Source organism: Pecten maximus, chromosome 4 (assembly GCF_902652985.1).
Source record: "Pecten maximus chromosome 4, xPecMax1.1, whole genome shotgun sequence".
NCBI lineage: Eukaryota > Metazoa > Mollusca > Bivalvia > Pectinida > Pectinidae > Pecten > Pecten maximus.
In genome coordinates, this window is record NC_047018.1 from 6,251,483 (window position 1) to 6,270,069 (window position 18,587).

Genomic DNA, 18,587 nt, shown 5'->3' on the forward strand with positions numbered 1-18,587 from the left:
GTAAGAGTTTTGTCATGTATTGGGTCCAGGTATAGACCAGTGGCGGAACATGTACAATGTCGGGTAAGTGTTAACAGTCGGGTGAGTGTTAACAGTCGGGTGAGTGTTAACAGTGAGGTAAGTGTTAACAGTCGGGTAAGTGTTAACAGTCGGGTGAGTGTTAACAGTCAGGTGAGGATATCGTGCCCTAGCATGTGATGCATGTGATCAGCCATGTCGCCTGTATGGTTATGACCTCTGAGGAGTATGAATCTTGCAAACACATTTATCACATTGTAAAGTATGCAACACACCTAATTACTCCAAGTTCAGCGATTACATTTCGGCAAGTGATGATCTGTATAAAAGCCTCCTCTTCACACAGCATTCACGCACATGCATGAGACCTTGACCTCATCATTTGGTTTTATCACCAGCTCGTCCTCCAAGTGCCAGGACAGCGGTTCTCCCAGTTACCCGTTGAAAATACTACATACTCGCTGCCGTGTACCTGTTGGGGAAAGGTCTACTGCCTAGGAGGAAGTTCGCAACGCTGTAAAAGAAACTCAACAACAAATCTACTGATGTCCAAGGGCTAGTACGTGAATACCTCAAACTATGTGGCCGCCAATAATATGAGTGGTCAATCATACACTTCAGAGGAAGGCGGTTTCAGAGTTACTAAAGTAAGGAATCATTATACCTGTCTATAAGAAGGGAGACCTCAACGACTATAGGGGTATAACATTCACTGCTATCTTCCTCAAGGTCGTTAAACATGTATTCTCTAGGCGGCACTGAATCCAAATTACAATCGGGCTTAACTAATAGACCGTCTTCACTTCAATCAACTCTAATTATTAACTCATCTAGTCCAAAGGACCAAGGTGAGCTTATGCCATACCGTGGCGTCGGTCGTCTGTTCGTCCGTCAACAATAAACTTCTTCTTTATAACCGCAGATGGGAATTTGACCTAATTTAGTCAGAATCATCCATATGGGGTGGGGACTCAAAATTGTACAAATGGTGAGGCTAACCCCCGGGGGTCTGAGGGGTGGGGCCAAAATTGGTCAATTTGGCTAAATTGATATAAATGACTTCTTCTCTGAAACTAAACAATGGATATCACTCATATTTGACTGGTAGCAGCTACAAATGGTCCAGCTAACCCACAGTGGGCTGGGGGGGGGGGGGGGGGGGCAAAAGTGAGCAACTTGGCCATATTGCTATAAACACGTTTTGTAGTGTTGAAACTGTTGAGGTTCCCAACCCATAACCATATGCAGCATCACTGGGTACGATGAGATAACCACAATCCTTGTTGTAAAAATAGGCCCTTGGATCTTTCCCCACCCCTATGGTACTTACTTTAAACACAATCATGTTGTAGAAACAATCCTTGGGTTGGGGTCTATCCACTCCCCGAGGAGGACTTGACTGCATTTGAAGTAGTTGAGGTCCCTCCCCCATAACTATATAGAGTGTTGTCAGAGGGGACTTGACTACATTTTGAAGTAGTTGAGGTCCTGTCCCCATAACTATATAGAGTGTTGTCAGACATTTACAAATTGAACATGAACATATTTTGACGTTTGGTCGAATCCAACCAAGTGAGCGATACAGGCCCTTTGGGCCTATTGTTAAAAAAAAAAATGGAAACAAAATCAAAGCATCAAAAGATGATCCTTAGTTCTTCAGGTGCCCAGGAAGCATTTGTTGTTGCGAGTCATCCTTTACTCCTACAAAACCAATTCACAGATGGACTAGAAGGACCGGAATGGCTCCTCTTGTAGATCCTCTATAAAGACATGTCTTCATTAGTGAAGTAACAAGGTAATCTATTATCTTCAGTCTACTTAGGACAAGGCCTCGCACAGGATGGAATATTATCAACTGATCCCTACAAACGCTACAACCATTTACCTCTCGGGCTAAAGGAAAAGTACCAAGAAGTCGCCCTCCGAGATGGAAGTCATATGCTTAGATATGAAGACAAAATCAGCAACAGAAATAGACACCAGTAATGTTTTGCGATATGTTGTAAATCTTGTAATGACAATATGATTTGACCAACATGGTAACCCCTGTGTCTAAATCTAACAATGTCGGAGAGGACATTCATTCTCCGTCCATTGTTGATCTCCAGTATGGCAAGGTTCCACAGTCGCAGACGTAATAGACACACATTTAAGTATGGCAAGCCGTTTTAACATTCAATCCCATTTCCTCTTAAGGGGATGTTTTTTCACTTAAGTGAAAAAGGAATTTCACTTAAGTGAAATTCTTTTTCACTTAAGTGAAATAAAGCATAATGCAAATAAATGTTAATATCCCTTAAGACAAAAAGAATTTCACTTAAGTGAAAAAAATTTATGTGCAGACATAATGCAAAATACTTGTCCCTTAAGTGAAATTCTTTTCATCTTAAGGTAAATAAAACTGACCATATGTCCATAAAGTCACTCTGTTCTCCTATCCACCCCATGGTATAATGGAATGAACCCCTTGGACCTGTCAACTAAGAAACAGCGTGAGTAAACTTTAACTTTGATACGTTCTTATCACTTATCATAAGGGAAATAAATAAAACATTATTTAATGGAATTAAAACATAAGTGAAAGTGAATCATATGGGAAATAGTATTGATTTTACTAACAACAAATGAAGTAGAGTAAAGGTCTCGAATTGGTCAGAAATTAAACACCCAATGCTTGGTCAATAGATGGACTAGTCCATATTGATTCATGATAGTGGGTGTCCTATCTACTCAACAGCAGCATTTGCATTGTTTTATTTTACTTAAGTGAAAAAGATTTTCCCTTAAGATGAATAAAATTTATTTCACTTAAGTGAAATTCTTTTTCACTTAAGTGAAATAAAACATAATGCAAAAAAAAAAGTCGTTTAACCTTAAGGTAAAAAGTATTTCACTTAAGTGAAATAAATTTGAAGCATATTTTACCTTAAGAGGAAATGGGATTAAATGTTAAAACGGCTTGCCATATTTAAGCAATGAACAGTGGTTTCAATGTTGTTATTGTCGATATGGCAGCAAGATGTGTGGTGGTCAAAAGGCATGGGAACCCGTTAGGGTTTCAATGCTACATTTGCCCATCATACATCTTGCTGCCATATCGACTATAACCACTAATAACAACATTAAAAGCACTGTTCAATACTTATATTTACATTGTCTTACTATTTTTGTCAACTTTGAAAATAACTAAACCAACACAAAAAAAATCCCGCCTTTTTTAATGTCACATGACCCACTGGGTGTCATAGCCTGAGGCACTGGGCTGCTTTGATCAATGTATACATGTGAGCGAAAACTCACGGCGAATCACGCTTCGATGCCGAGTTTTACTAAGTTCGCCCAACTTCGCGAAGGACTCGCAGTTGTTTATGTACTAAACAGCAGCAGATTAAATTAGGTTTAAACATATTTATTTATTTGCCTTTAAATGGTTCATAATTATAGTGACAAATAGGATTTGGGCACAAGTTCTAAAACTTATCGAGGCCCTGATTAAATTAGGGTGGTCGGGTGGCACAGTGGTAACACCTTTCACCAAGGCGGCCGGGGTTCAATTCCCCGATCAGACGTGGAAACGTATGGGGTCACCTGCCCGACCACGTGGGTTTCCCCCGGGTACTCCCGATTTCCTCCCACAAAGACCCTTCGCGCGCTTCCATCCGGGCCAACAAGCGTGATTAATATAAGTAAATATAACTTGTTTCGCAATTGTTGTAAAATAAATAAAGTTTACATTTTAATGGTGTAATATATATAAATCCTAACAATTTTTGAATTAGACTTTGTAGTTATTTCGGCCCGAGTATATTAAATATAAATGATTTTGAAGCTTAAGGTACACACTCTTTCTTTCATCATCTTGGGTGTTGAAAAGAGCATTCCCTAACGGGTATATATACGACAGTGATACCCAAGGTAAGAAACCTCTCTGATGGCCGACTTATTTTCGTTATCATACGAAGCTGATTATATCGAACAGGTAACAGGGACCATGTAAAGTCTTTAATCGCATCTATAGCTATATTGATCACGTGTTATCTTTAAATAACCAAACTTTATTAACCATGTCGATTAGATATAGAATCTGTTAACATGAAATCAAGGACACTACAGACTATCCAACATCAGCCGCTCATTACATGTACTTAAAACGGAATCTGCATGGATATCTTTAAACAAAGCTGTATGATAACCTTGCTTATTAATTACAACCCCGCAACGAAGTTAGGGGAAGGAGTATACTGGAATCGGGTTGTCTGTCTGTCTATCCGAATGGCCAAGGTCGACTAATGGGGTGTAGTGTTTTGTCTGTAGACTTGTGGGGTGCACGCCGCAACTGGTCACTATAAACAGGTTTTCTAATAAGAGCCAGGACTTCCAAGTTTGCCTATTAGACGACTTCCACAATGATCATGTCCGGGTATCGGGCCGACCATCACGTGGCGCAGCGGTATAAGCTGCGGATATTTCTGGCTAGGCGATTCGGTGCCGTAGATCGTGAGTGCGAGGCCCGGTCAGGGCACGGGTCAAAAAGTTGTCTTCTTTCGTCATTTGTGTTACTATGTCATATATATTATCAAGACACAGGTAAATTACAAACGATCACATATATACATAGAACATTGAACAGTTACACAAATATAGTGGGTATAAACAACAATAAATATCGTTATGTTGTGAAAACGATCCCCTCGGCCTATTCGCTGAGGGCCGATTTTATTTAATTAGAAAACATCTTAGGTGGTGTACAGATGGTTAAAGTAAATAAATAAATAAACAAATAAATAAATAATACAACTAAAAGGTTTAATAGAATAAAAACATCGCGAATTGAATCGATGATATTTGAAATCTGGAACTTGGAACTTGGAACTGCGTAGTCTATATATTGAACTCTAAGGCTGATGTCGTTTGCGATGTTCACGAGTACATGTCTAAAAATAGAAAATTACTGGGAATTCAAGCAGATATAAATAGGTACATATACCACGCCTATTACGATTCCGGTTTTGCCATCGACATAACTTAATTCGTATCAACCATGGGTTATTGGAAAATGCCTGGCTGGCTACCCCAGTGTAGAATGAGAGGAGTGTATGATGGTGATTGTCTGGCGTCGTCAGCTGTATGATAGTCTGGACCATATTGGACGAGGTCACAATCATCAACTGTCTGTGAGTATCATATTACGTGTGTAATTGTCGTTATCGTGGGCTCTCAGCAGTGGTTATAACATGGGAACTTCGTGGGGTGCAAAATAATTTGTTATTATAAATATCCATACACATATATATATGGCAGTTGGGGGGAAGCAACATGGAGGATAGTGGATATCCAGCTAGTTCACGACAATTCTCTAGTATAGTATTTACATCATTGTCAATATTTCTCGGAAAAGAAACTCGCAAACCAAAGAACGAAGGCTTTCCTTACATTTTAATTCGGGTAGATAACAGTGTGGAAAATTACTTTTTAATTTACATGTATTTAAAGGTATACAATACGTTCACCAGCATTTGATTGTACTCTACTGAACAAATGACCTATTGTTCAGTGTAGAGCCAGACTGTAGTTAAGACGCTATTTAATAGTAGCTTTAGTTAAATAGACCAAATATTAAGACAAGGAAGAGGAAATGATTTATAAAATTTCTTCGCTTTATACATTGTAAGTTTTTTTTCAAAATATTGTGATAAATTTCCAAACTATTGTTAGTTTATATGTTTTTACATTCAGGTTGATAACACTTTCAGTCAAGGACTCTTCTAACAAGGGTTCGAGAGAAAAATCCAGTACTACAGCGGGGCATACGTGTTATAGTACGGCTGTGTAATGTTCCGAACGGTGCAACTAAATACATCGTAAATCAAATGAATTAATACTAAATTAAGTAAAAGTATCAACAATATCTAAATGTTGACAGTGTAGTTGAATCTACAGTGAGACAGAGACCAGCTATGGACATTATTCAGAGAATGCATTATTATTCAAGCTCAGTGACCTACTGTATGTTAAGTATTTCCGCGAATAAGTTATCTTTTTCTAAATGAGTCGAATTATAAAGAATAAATGGATTGATAGTAAGACTTTTAGCATGTCATATTACTGCAACGATGAAAAAATATCTTGATGAAAGTAAGAGGGAGTGAGTTTTACACTAACAATATCGGGACTGAGTGTGTATTCCCACTTGTATAATGTATGGCATGCGTTGTAGCACCACCAGCACACTTACTCGTTATATTACACCAAGGCCTTAATGAAGTAGTCACCCTAAAATAACCTAAGTGTGTTTATACAGTACGAAAAGGTTATATATATAAGGTCTATAGGTTTGACATCATATCAATGTGGAGTATTCTGTAAAGTTGTCAGATTTAGTTCTGATAGCTTACATTATATCTATCCCTTACATTGTATATATCCCTTACAGTGTATATATCCCTTACAGTGTATATATCCCTTACATTGTATCTATCCCTTACAGTGTATATATCCCTTACATTGTATTATATCCCTTACATTGTATCTATCCCTTACATTGTATCTATCCCTTACATTGTATATATCCCTTACAGTGTATATATCCCTTACATTGTATCTATCCCTTACATTGTATCTATCCCTTACATTGTATCTATCCCTTACATTGTATATATCCCTTACATTGTATTTATCCCTTACATTGTATCTATCCCTTACATTGTATCTATCCCTTACATTGTATCTATCCCTTACATTGTATCTATCCCTTACATTGTATATATCCCTTACATTGTATCTATCCCTTACATTGTATCTATCCCTTACATTGTATATATCCCTTACATTGTATTTATCCCTTACATTGTATCTATCCCTTACAGTGTATATATCCCGTACATTGTATATATCCCTTACATTGTATCTATCCCTTACATTGTATCTATCCCTTACATTGTATCTATCCCTTACATTGTATCTATCCCTTACATTGTATATATCCCTTACATTGTATCTATCCCTTACATTGTATCTATCCCTTACATTGTATTTATCCCTTACATTGTATATATCCCGTACATTGTATATATCCCTTACATTGTATCTATCCCTTACAATGTATCTATCCCTTACATTGTATATATCCCTTACATTGTATCTATCCCTTACATTGTATATATCCCTTACAGTGTATATATCCCTTACATTGTATCTATCCCTTACATTGTATATATTCCATACATTGTATCTATCCCTTACATTGTATCTATCCCTTACATTGTATCTATCCCTTACATTGTATCTATCCCTTACATTGTATCTATCCCTTACATTGTATATATCCCTTACATTGTATCTATCCCTTACATTGTATATATCCCTTACATTGTATCTATCCCTTACAGTGTATCTATCCCTTACATTGTATCTATCCCTTACATTGTATCTATCCCTTACATTGTATATATCCCTTACATTGTATCTATCCCTTACATTGTATATATCCCTTACATTGTATCTATCCCTTACATTGTATATATCCCTTACATTGTATATATCCCTTACATTGTTTATATCACTGTCAGATTTAGTTCTGATAGCTTACATTGTATTTATCCCTTCAAAGAGTGATGCAGCATTTAAATCGAATGACTAAATTGCGTTCTTTTTTTCAAGGTTGAAAAATGGCATCTGGCTCAGACCCAAATACATACCGAAAAGTTCTTGCCAATATTGGCAGAAACCTTGAGAGAGGTAAATTCTGTTAAAGATTTTGATATTTTCGTTTTCATTGTTGTTTCAATGGGCCTGTTTTGTAAGAAAGAAATTAAGGGGGGGGGGGGGGGGGGGCAGAGAAAGAAAACAGTACAATTTAAGTGTTTGATTTATTACCACACTGATGGATATATTTCCTTCTGAACACTAAAATGTTACGACTATTAATTCATAGGTGATGTTACCAGTGCGAAGTTTCTCATTGGCGCAAACATAAAGTTATTTCCATCCGGCGACCTGGAGGACGTGACAACGGGTGAAGAACTGATTGCCCTGTTAGAGAAGAGGGGATTTATATCGGACACAAATGTCACAGAACTCAACTCACTGTTGGTACAAATTAATTGCGGGCAGCTTTGTTCTGAACTTGAGCCTTTGAAAAACAAGCTGATTCTTCATAAAGATGGTAAAGTACACACCGTTGTTATCCCTTAAATCTTAAGCTATTGTAAGTGTTTTATCAATATTTTTATTTCTATTTGATAATTTTGGCGTTAATAAAAGAATAATGTCATGCGTGTTGCAGAATGTTCTGTTTTACGTCCTTATATACATTGACCTTGTTTATCTGTCCTATTACCTATCCTGTTCAGTCTCACTCCTATATTATTCGTCCTATTACCTATCCGTTCAGCCTCACTCCTATATTACGTCTATTCCACCGTAGCTCACTATTATTACCTATCCGGTCAGCTTCACAGATCTCGCTATTTTCGCAGCCCACTCTTATTAATTAACTATTCAGTCCTCATATTACCTATCGTAATGTCACTTCTATATATCCATCTATTAACTCCTTTCAGCCTCCCCCTATTATCCGTCCTATTACCTATCCTGTTCATCCTCACTCCTATATCATCCGTCCTATTACCTATCCTGTTCAGCCTCACTCCTATAGTATCCGTCCTATTACCTATCCTGTTCAGCCTCACTCCTATATTATCCGTCCTATTACCTATCCTGTTTAGCCTCACTTCTATATTATCCATCCTATTAACTATCCTATTCAGCCTCACCCCCATATTATCCGTCCTATTACCTATCCTGTTAGCCTCACTTCTATAGTATCCATCCTATTAACTATCCTATTCAGCCTCACTCCTATAGTATCCGTCCTATTACCTATCCTGTTCAGCCTCACTCCTATAGTATCCGTCCTATTACCTATCCTGTTCATCCTCATTCCTATATGATCCGTCCTATTACCTATCCTATTCAGTCTAACTCCTAAAGTATCGATCCTATTACATATCCTGTGCAACCTCATTCCAAACTTATCTATTCTATTACCTAACCTGTTCTGCTATATTCCTTGTTTTACATTGTCTTTAATGTCCAGCCTCAATGCTGTAGCTCCTAGTTCCTTGCTTGTCACGTGTTAATCCTACTGTAATACCTGTAACGTCTAAATTCTAATGTAATACCTGTCACGTCTAAATTATAATGTAATACCTGTCACGTGTTATTTTAAAATGTAACACCTGTCACATCTAAATTATAATGTAACACCTGTCACGTCTAAATTATAATGTAACACCAGGTACGTCTTAATTATAATGTAATACCTGTCACGTGTTATTTTAAAATGTAACACCTGTCACGTCTAAATTATAATGTAACACCTGTCACGTCTAAATTATAATGTAACACCAGGTACGTTTAAATTAGAATGTAACACCTGTCACGTCTAAATTATTATGTAACACCTGGTACGTCTTAATTATAATGTAACACCTGTCACGTGTTATTTTATAATGTAACACTGGTCACGTCTAAATTATAATGTAACACATGTCACGTCTAAATTATAATGTAACACCTGTCACGTCTAAATTATAATGTAACACCGGTCACGTCTAAATTATAATGTAACACCTGTCATATCTAAATTCTTATGTAACACCTGGAACGTCTAAATTATAATGTAACACCTGTCACATCTAACTTATAATGTAACACCTGTCACATCTAAATTATAATGTAACACCTGGTACGTCTTAATTATAGTGTAACACCTGTCACGTGTTAGTTTATAGTGTAACACCTGTCACGTCTAAATTATAATGTAACACCTGTCACATCTAGCTTATAATGTAACACCTGGTACGTCTAAATTATAATGTAACACCTGTCACGTGTTATTTTATAGTGTAACACCGGTCACGTCTAAATTCTAATGTAATACCTGTCACATCTAAATCTAATGTAACACCTGTCACGTCTAAATTATAATGTAACACCTGTCACGTCTAAATTATAATGTAACACCTGTCACGTCTAAATTATAATGTAACACCTGTCACGTCTAAATTCCCTGTCCAGGTTATGTTCCTTTGAAGTTGACCACTGTTCATTATTACTAGTATTTATGTTTACTTTCCATGAATTGCTAAAGCATGCAGAACTGATTAAGATGTATTTGAATATATCATTGATTATTTTTGCATTTAAACAGCAAAATGGAAAGTTGGATACGCCACAGTACCACACTTCTTAAAAGTTAAATATTGTACCTTTCTGGAACAAGCACTGGCAACAGAGAACATCGTGGCTCTTCTGGGTAAGTAATAAGTATATTTAATAGTAATTGATATCAAATCATTCTCTAAATAGGTAGACAAAGGCAAGAGATTTTACAACTGCATGTATATCCAATGTTGGTACTATTTAAAACTTTGACAATTGTATAGGTTTATATACAAATGCTACATTCCGTGATCTAAGCTTTGCAATGCATTACGAGGATTATTCAATGAATCAGGAAATGTATTTTCATTTTTATTCTGGAGATGTAGGAACGATTTCATTTTCTTTGATACGTCATAATTAAATATGAATTTCATATAGCGGGGTATTTTAAAGAGATTTAAATTAATCTAAATTAGTTAGGATGAAAAGTCTATGTTGGTGTTTGTCACATCACTTACATTTTCACCGACAGGCCCACCAGCAACAGGAAAAACTCAGTTGGCATGTAATTATGCACAAGATTTCTTCAAAGAAAACAAAGAATCGGTTATATGGAAATTAGATTGCGAAGGAAAAACTGAATTTATGAAATCAATGTTCGACTTATTAGATCGTCTTCATATGAAACCCGAAGGTAAGAACGAAGAAAAGGCGCATTACTTGGAGGAGTTGGGACAGATGGTCGTGGACAATTTTGGAGGAGCAAGTCAAGCTAAGAAACCTCACTTGCTTATATTTGACGACATTGGAGATTCATGCAACGAAATCGTTAGCAAGATATTGAAAAACTTCAAAGAAAATTCGCACAATGTCAAAATCATTGCCACTATGAATGGGGATATTGACCTTGAGTGTAAAACAATGAAAGTTACTGGCTTACAGGACGAAGAGGTCATTCCATTCTTCAGACACAATTCGGATTCAGGCGGAGCAGAATCTGCTATTACTAAAGCAAAGGACGACGATATCAAAACTTTAGGAAAACTCTTTGGAAAGTCGCCATTCGGTTTAATGCTTTCAAAGCACTACATCCAGAAATCAGGGATGGACCTTTCAGATTTCACTGAAATGTTAAACAAGGACGAAGGATTCATTGGTAACACAGAGAATCACGCGGAAAACATAGGTCAGTATTACAAAAAATGCTTACTTGCAGCACACCGAATTATTTTGGAGAGGGTAGAATTAAAACTGAATGACGACGGGAAGATATTGCTGTCTCTCATCCCTTTCCTCCATCACGAACACATCCAGGTCGGAGTACTGTCAAGACTACTGAAGAGTGGATCACTACAGCGCCATGAATATGAAGACAGCAATGTCATAGAAAGACTACGAAAGTATGCTCTTTGCGATTTGAAGGGCCTTGGGAGTGACAGAGTTATAATGATACACGCTTTGACACAGAAAGCCCTTCTTAATCGTCTTCCTGCCGAAGACAGACAGGAGCGCATCAGTCTACTGTTGCACTTCTTTGCCACGAACATGATCATGGATTGCAGATTACGGACATCAATGGACACAAATATCCTCTTCATAGACCATGCTATGAACGTACTACGGATGGCAGAAAAGATCAGCAATCCTTCCTATACGATGCAGGTGTTGCAGTGCTATGTTAGTACCCTTGTCGGTGTGACATTTCGCATCGGCGGTGTCGACAACTTCTTGGTTAATGATTACCTTACGAGGGCCATGACACTATGCTTTCGCATGATTGGTGAAGATCGTTCTCTTTTCGAGTGGGATCCTTGTGTGGATACGGAGCTTGATACAGTGGGCAGCACGAAACATGGAAACAAGATTGATGATCTGGTTGAAAAGTTGTGCTCACTTAAAGAAAAAATCCCAAATGATTTCATACAAGAATTTATAACCTCAATGATCCGTCCAGACAAAGATATGGAACACCTCCGGATACGAGCGAAGGATTTGTCCCAGTTCTCTTTCGAAAACGAGCTCGGAAAAGACTTGCATCGCCATCTTGTAGAGAAGAAGCTAGCAGCGCCACTCGGCATTGTCCGCGAGTTCTTCTTTGTGGAACTTTTGATTGTTATACTTTACAATAATGGACGAAATCACTATTTGCAGAAAACTCGTCGCAGGCAGTTAATGGAAATGTCATGGAAGCTAGGAGAACGTCTGAAAGAAAAATGTTGCAATTATCTTTCAATACAATCTCTGATAACCCAAAGGAACGGCCTCCTGTACAAGCTTGACCTACCAAATGCAACCAAGGAAGACCAATTGAAGGCTGTAAATAGTGCTGTAGAAAAATACACTGTAATGATTCATGACAAGGAAGATTACTTTGAGTTTGGAATTTTGAAGCTCAGTAAAGTAAGTAAGAACTTCCATCATATAGCGATGTGTCGGAAGTTCTTGATTAAGTGTTATTGCCGTCTGTTCGAACTACACACAGGAGATGACAAAAAACGAATGACGTATGATTCAGGATTGCGATGTGTCGAGAAACTGACAGAACTTACTGAAGAAATGGCCGCCTGGACAGCACTTCCAGGACTTCATGTTCAGATAGCGAAATTCTACATGTTGACCCCACCAGGAGGCGAAAGTGATATAGAGAAAGCCATTCGGCATTTAAAATCGGCAGATACGATTGAGAATAATACAGATGTAGGTTTGTCGCATTTTCGTCTCCAAGCTCTGTTTTGTTTGATCGCCTGCTACCGCCAGAAAGGTGATATTGACAGTCTGAAATGTGCAAGAGACATATGTAACATTCTCATCAGCAATCTGCACTCATCAAACTCACAGGAAAGTTTGAGTAAAGCAAACAGACAACTGGACCAAATTAATGAAATCTTAAGTGGGGAACATTCATCATAGGCAAGCAACAGGGTATTTTAGAGACGTCCTGAATCAAAACTACATCGTACGTGTTTAAACCATTTTGAATATAATTTCGATAAAGAATCGACAATTATAATCCCAACCGCCAACTTGATACATAACGGATATGTGTTCACAAACGTTACATATCTGTTTCAAGTATCAATAAAGTTAAACAAGGCATGATTTTGTTGATCGTAAGCTGTATAATTAATGTGTTGTTGTGACACTAGTAACATATTCCACTGGTAACAGGATACATTTGTGATGGTTGTTATGGCGCTGGTAACAGGATATCAATGTGATGGGTGTTATGACACTGGTAACAGGATATTAATGTGATTAGTGTTATGGCGCTGGTGACATGATATCAATTTGATGGGTGTTATGACACTGGTAACAGGATATCAATGTGATGGGTGTTATGACAATGGTAACATGATATCAATGTGATTGGTTATATGACACTGGTAACAGGATATCAATGTGATGGGTGTTATGACACTGGTAACGAAATCAATGTGATTGGTGTTATGACACTGGTAACAGGATATCAATGTGATGGGTGTTATGACACTGGTAACAGGATATCAATGTTATGAGTGTTATGACACTGGTAACAGGATATCAATGTGATTGGTGTTATGACACTGGTAACAGGATATCAGTGTGATTGGTGTTATGACACTGGTAACAGGATATCAATGTGATGGGTGTTATGACACTGGTAACAGGATATCAGTGTGATTAGTGTTATGGCGCTGGTGACATGATATCAATGTTATGAGTGTTATGACACTGGTAACAGGATATCAATATGATTGGTGTTATGACACTGGTAACAGGATATCAATGTGATTGCTGTTATGACACTGGTAACAGGATATCAATGTGATTGCTGTTATGACACTGGTAACAGGATATCAATGTGTTTGGTGTTATGACACTGGTAACATGATATCAATGTGATTGTTGTTATGACACTGGTAACAGGATATCAATGTTATGAGTGTTATGACACTGGTAACAGGATATCAATGTGATGGGTGTTATGACACTGGTAACAGGATATCAATGTGATGGGTGTTATGACACTGGTAACAGGATTACACTCACATGCCTTGAATATATATTTAGTTTACAATGTAGATCTCTCTTTCTGGTTTTTTTATCAAGTTTTCGCTGCAGGGTAACTTCCGGTTGAGATGACAGGGTGAGTGCACGTGCATCACCTCTCTGGCCATAAAAACAGTATTTGCACCAGCATATCGTCCTTGTCACAAGTTAACTTTACACATTAATATGCATTGCTCCGAATTTGGAACGTGTTATATGTATATGTAAAATACTCTACCTGTCCACCTCAGAACTATTTATAGCTGATCTGTATACGTGAACTTTACGGGTACCCAGGAAACCTGAATTATTGGCCCTGGAATCAATAAAAAAAATGATGACCAATCTCTGGTTGAGTCCTATAAATCAAAGAATATGTGTGTTTCGCCAATATGCATTTCAGTTTTAGTCACAAATGGATGGATCTGTCCAATGCCTTTGACTGTGTCCCGCTGGACCACCTATTGGAGAAGCTGAGGGCCTATGGGTTAGGGGATGGTGCAGTATAACTCATTTATAGCTACCTAAATATGCTGTCTAGTCTACGATGGAGTAGAGTATGGGTTGGTGGTCACGTGGTCTGTTCCAAGTATTATGGAGTGGGTTGGGTTAGTAGTCACGTGGACTGTTCCACCAATGATTGAGCTATGATTGAGCTATGATTGAGCCATGATTGATATGTGATGAAGTAGAGTATGAGTTGTTAGTGTAGAGGTCTGATTCATATCTGATGGAGTAGGGTATTGGTTGGTGATGACGATGTTCGTTCCAACTTTGAAGGTGTAGAGTATGACAAAGTTGTGACAAAGTCTTGTCCATATATGATGGAGTAGAGTATGGGTTGGTAGTGTAGAGGTATGATTCATATCCGTGATGGAGTAGAGTATGGGTTGGTGGAGTAGAGGTATGATTCATATCCGTGATGGAGTAGAGTATGGGTTGGTGGAGTAGAGGTATGATTGATATGTGATGGAGTAGAGTATGGGTTGGTAGTGTAGAGGTATGATTCATATCCGTGATGGAGTAGAGTATGGGTTGGTGGAGTAGAGGTATGATTGATATGTGATGGAGTAGAGTATGGGTTGGTGGTGACGATGTTCGTTCCACCTATGAAGGTGTAGAATATTGATTGGTGATGACAAAGTCGGGTCCACCTATGATGGAGTGGAGTACGGGTTGGTGGTGACGGTTTGTGTTCCACCTATGATGGAGTGGAGTACGGGTTGGTGGTGACGGTTTGTGACCACCTATGATGGAGTGGAGTACGGGTTGGTGGTAACGGTTTGTGTTCCACCTATGATGGAGTGGAGTACGGGTTGGTAGTGACGGTTTGTGTTCCACCTATGATGGTGTAGAGTACGGGTTGGTGGTGACGGTTTGTGTTCCACCTATGATGGAGTGGAGTACGGGTTGGTGGTGACGGTTTGTGACCACCTATGATGGAGTGGAGTACGGGTTGGTAGTGACGGTTTGTGTTCCACCTATGATGGAGTGGAGTACGGGTTGGTAGTGACGGTTTGTGACCACCTATGATGGAGTGGAGTACGGGTTGGTGGTGACGGTTTGTGTTCCACCTATGATGGAGTAGAGTACGGGTTGGTAGTAACGGTTTGTGACCACCCTATGATGGAGTAGAGTACGGGTTGGTAGTGACGGTTTGTGTTCCACCTATGATGGAGTGGAGTACGGGTTGGTAGTGACGGTTTGTGTTCCACCTATGATGGAGTGGAGTACGGGTTGGTAGTGACGGTTTGTCTTTCACCTATGATGGAGTTGAGTACGGGTTGGTAGTGACGGTTTTTGTTCCACCTATGATGGAGTGGAGTACGGGTTGGTAGTGACTGTTTGTGTTCCACCTATGATGGACTGGAGTACGGGTTTGTAGTGACGGTTTGTGTTCCACCTATGATGGAGTGGAGTACGGGTTTGTGGTGATGTGATCTGTCCGTCTACCTATGATGGAGTAGAGTACGGGTTGGTAGTGACGGTTTGTAACCACCTATGATGGAGTGGAGTACGGGTTGGTAGTGACGGTTTGTGACCACCTATGATGGAGTGGAGTACGGGTTGGTACTGACGGTTTGTGTTCCACCTATGATGGAGTGGAGTACGGGTTGGTACTGACGGTTTGTGACCACCTATGATGGAGTGGAGTACGAGTTGGTACTGACGGTTTGTGCACCTATGATGAAGTGGAGTACGGGTTTGTAGTGACGGTTTGTGTTCCACCTATGATGGAGTGGAGTACGGGTTGGTACTGACGGTTTGTGTTCCACCTGTGATGGAGTGGAGTACGGGTCGGTAGTGACGGTTTGTGTCCCACCTATGATGGAGTGGAGTACGGGTTGGTAGTGACGGTTTGTGTTCCACCTATGATGGAGTGGAGTACGGGTTGGTAGTGACGGTTTGTGTTCGACCTATGATGGAGTGGAGTACGGGTTGGTAGTGACGGTTTGTGTTCCACCTATGATGGAGTGGAGTACGGGTTGGTAGTGACGGTTTGTGTTCCACCTATGATGGAGTAGAGTACGGGTTGGTAGTGACGGTTTGTGTTCCACCTATGATGGAGTAGAGTACGGGTTGGTGGTGACGGTTTGTGTTCCACTTATGATGGAGTAGAGTACGGGTTGGTGGTGATGTGATCTGTCCGTCCACCTATGATGGAGTAGAGTACGGGTTGGAAGTGATGTGATCTGTCCGTCCACCTGTAATGGAGTAGAGTACGGGTTGGTGGTGACGGTTTGTGTTCCACTTATGATGGAGTAGAGTACGGGTTGGTAGTGACGGTTTGTGTTCCACCTATGATGGAGTGGAGTACGGGTTGGTGGTGACGGTTTGTGTTCCACCTATGATGGAGTAGAGTACGGGTTGGTGGTGACGGTTTGTGACCACCTATGATGGAGTGGAGTACGAGTTGGTACTGACGGTTTGTGACCACCTATGATGGAGTGGAGTACGGGTTTGTAGTGACGGTTTGTAACCACCTATGATGGGGTAGAGTACAGGTTGGTGGTGACGGTTTGTGTTCCACCTATGATGGAGTGGAGTACGAGTTGGTAGTGACGGTTTGTGTTCCACCTATGATTGAGTGGAGTACGGGTTGGTACTGACGGTTTGTGACCGTGACCACCTATGATGGAGTGGAGTACGGGTTTGTAGTGACGGTATGTGTTCGACCTATGATGGGTAGAGTACCGGTTGGTGGTGACGGTTTGTGTTCCACCTATGATGGAGTGGAGTACGGGTTGGTACTGACGGTTTGTGACCACCTATGATGGAGTGGAGTACGGGTTTGTAGTGGCGGTTTGTGACCACCTATGATGGAGTGGAGTACGGGTTGGTGGTGACGGTTTGTGACCACCTATGATGGAGTGGAGTACGGGTTGGTACTGACGGTTTGTGTTCCACCTATGATGGAGTAGAGTACGGGTTGGTAGTGACGGTTTGTGTTCCACCTATGATGGAGTAGAGTACGGGTTGGTAGTGACGGTTTGTGTTCCACCTATGATGGAGTGGAGTACGGGTTGGTAGTGACGGTTTGTGTTCCACCTATGATAGAGTGGAGTACGGGTTGGTAGTGACAGTTTGTGTTCCACCTATGATGGAGTGGAGTACGGGTTGGTAGTGACGGTTTGTGTTCCACCTATGATGGAGTGGAGTACGGGTTGGTAGTGACGGTTTGTGTTCCACCTATGATGGAGTGGAGTACGGGTTGGTAGTGACGGTTTGTGTTCCACCTATGATGGAGTGGAGTACGGGTTGGTAGTGACGGTTTGTCTTTCACCTATGATGGAGTTGAGTACGGGTTGGTAGTGACGGTTTTTGTTCCACCTATGATGGAGTGGAGTACGGGTTGGTAGTGACGGTTTGTGTTCCACCTATGATGGACTGGAGTACGGGTTTGTAGTGACGGTTTGTGTTCCACCTATGATGGAGTGGAGTACGGGTTTGTGGTGATGTGATCTGTCCGTCCACCTATGATGGAGTAGAGTACGGGTTGGTAGTGACGGTTTGTAACCACCTATGATGGAGTGGAGTACGGGTTGGTAGTGACGGTTTGTGACCACCTATGATGGAGTGGAGTACGGGTTGGTACTGACGGTTTGTGTTCCACCTATGATGGAGTGGAGTACGGGTTGGTACTGACGGTTTGTGACCACCTATGATGGAGTGGAGTACGAGTTGGTACTGACGGTTTGTGCACCTATGATGAAGTGGAGTACGGGTTTGTAGTGACGGTTTGTGTTCCACCTATGATGGAGTGGAGTACGGGTTGGTACTGACGGTTTGTGTTCCACCTATGATGGAGTGGAGTACGGGTTGGTAGTGACGGTTTGTGTTCCACCTATGATGGAGTGGAGTACGGGTTGGTA

At 40.0% G+C, this 18,587-nt stretch overlaps 1 protein-coding gene and 1 long non-coding RNA gene across 2 annotated transcripts; one reads left to right on the plus strand and one right to left on the minus strand.

Moving 5' to 3' along the window:
* The first annotated feature begins 5,064 nt into the window (after positions 1–5,064).
* Positions 5,065–14,559, plus strand: LOC117325064. Its single transcript, XM_033880990.1, has 5 exons — positions 5,065–5,192; positions 7,678–7,755; positions 7,952–8,182; positions 10,232–10,336; positions 10,718–14,559. The coding sequence occupies exons 2-5, from the start codon at positions 7,686–7,688 to the stop codon at positions 13,093–13,095; spliced, it is 2,784 nt and encodes a 927-aa protein (XP_033736881.1). The 5' UTR covers positions 5,065–5,192; positions 7,678–7,685; the 3' UTR covers positions 13,096–14,559.
* Positions 14,560–15,363: 804 nt separating this feature from the next.
* On the minus strand, positions 15,364–16,484 carry LOC117325065. Its single transcript, XR_004532125.1, has 2 exons — positions 16,168–16,484; positions 15,364–15,741 (listed from the first exon to the last, which is right to left on the minus strand). It is a non-coding gene; the product is annotated as an uncharacterized LOC117325065 (long non-coding RNA).
* Positions 16,485–18,587: the final 2,103 nt, after the last annotated feature.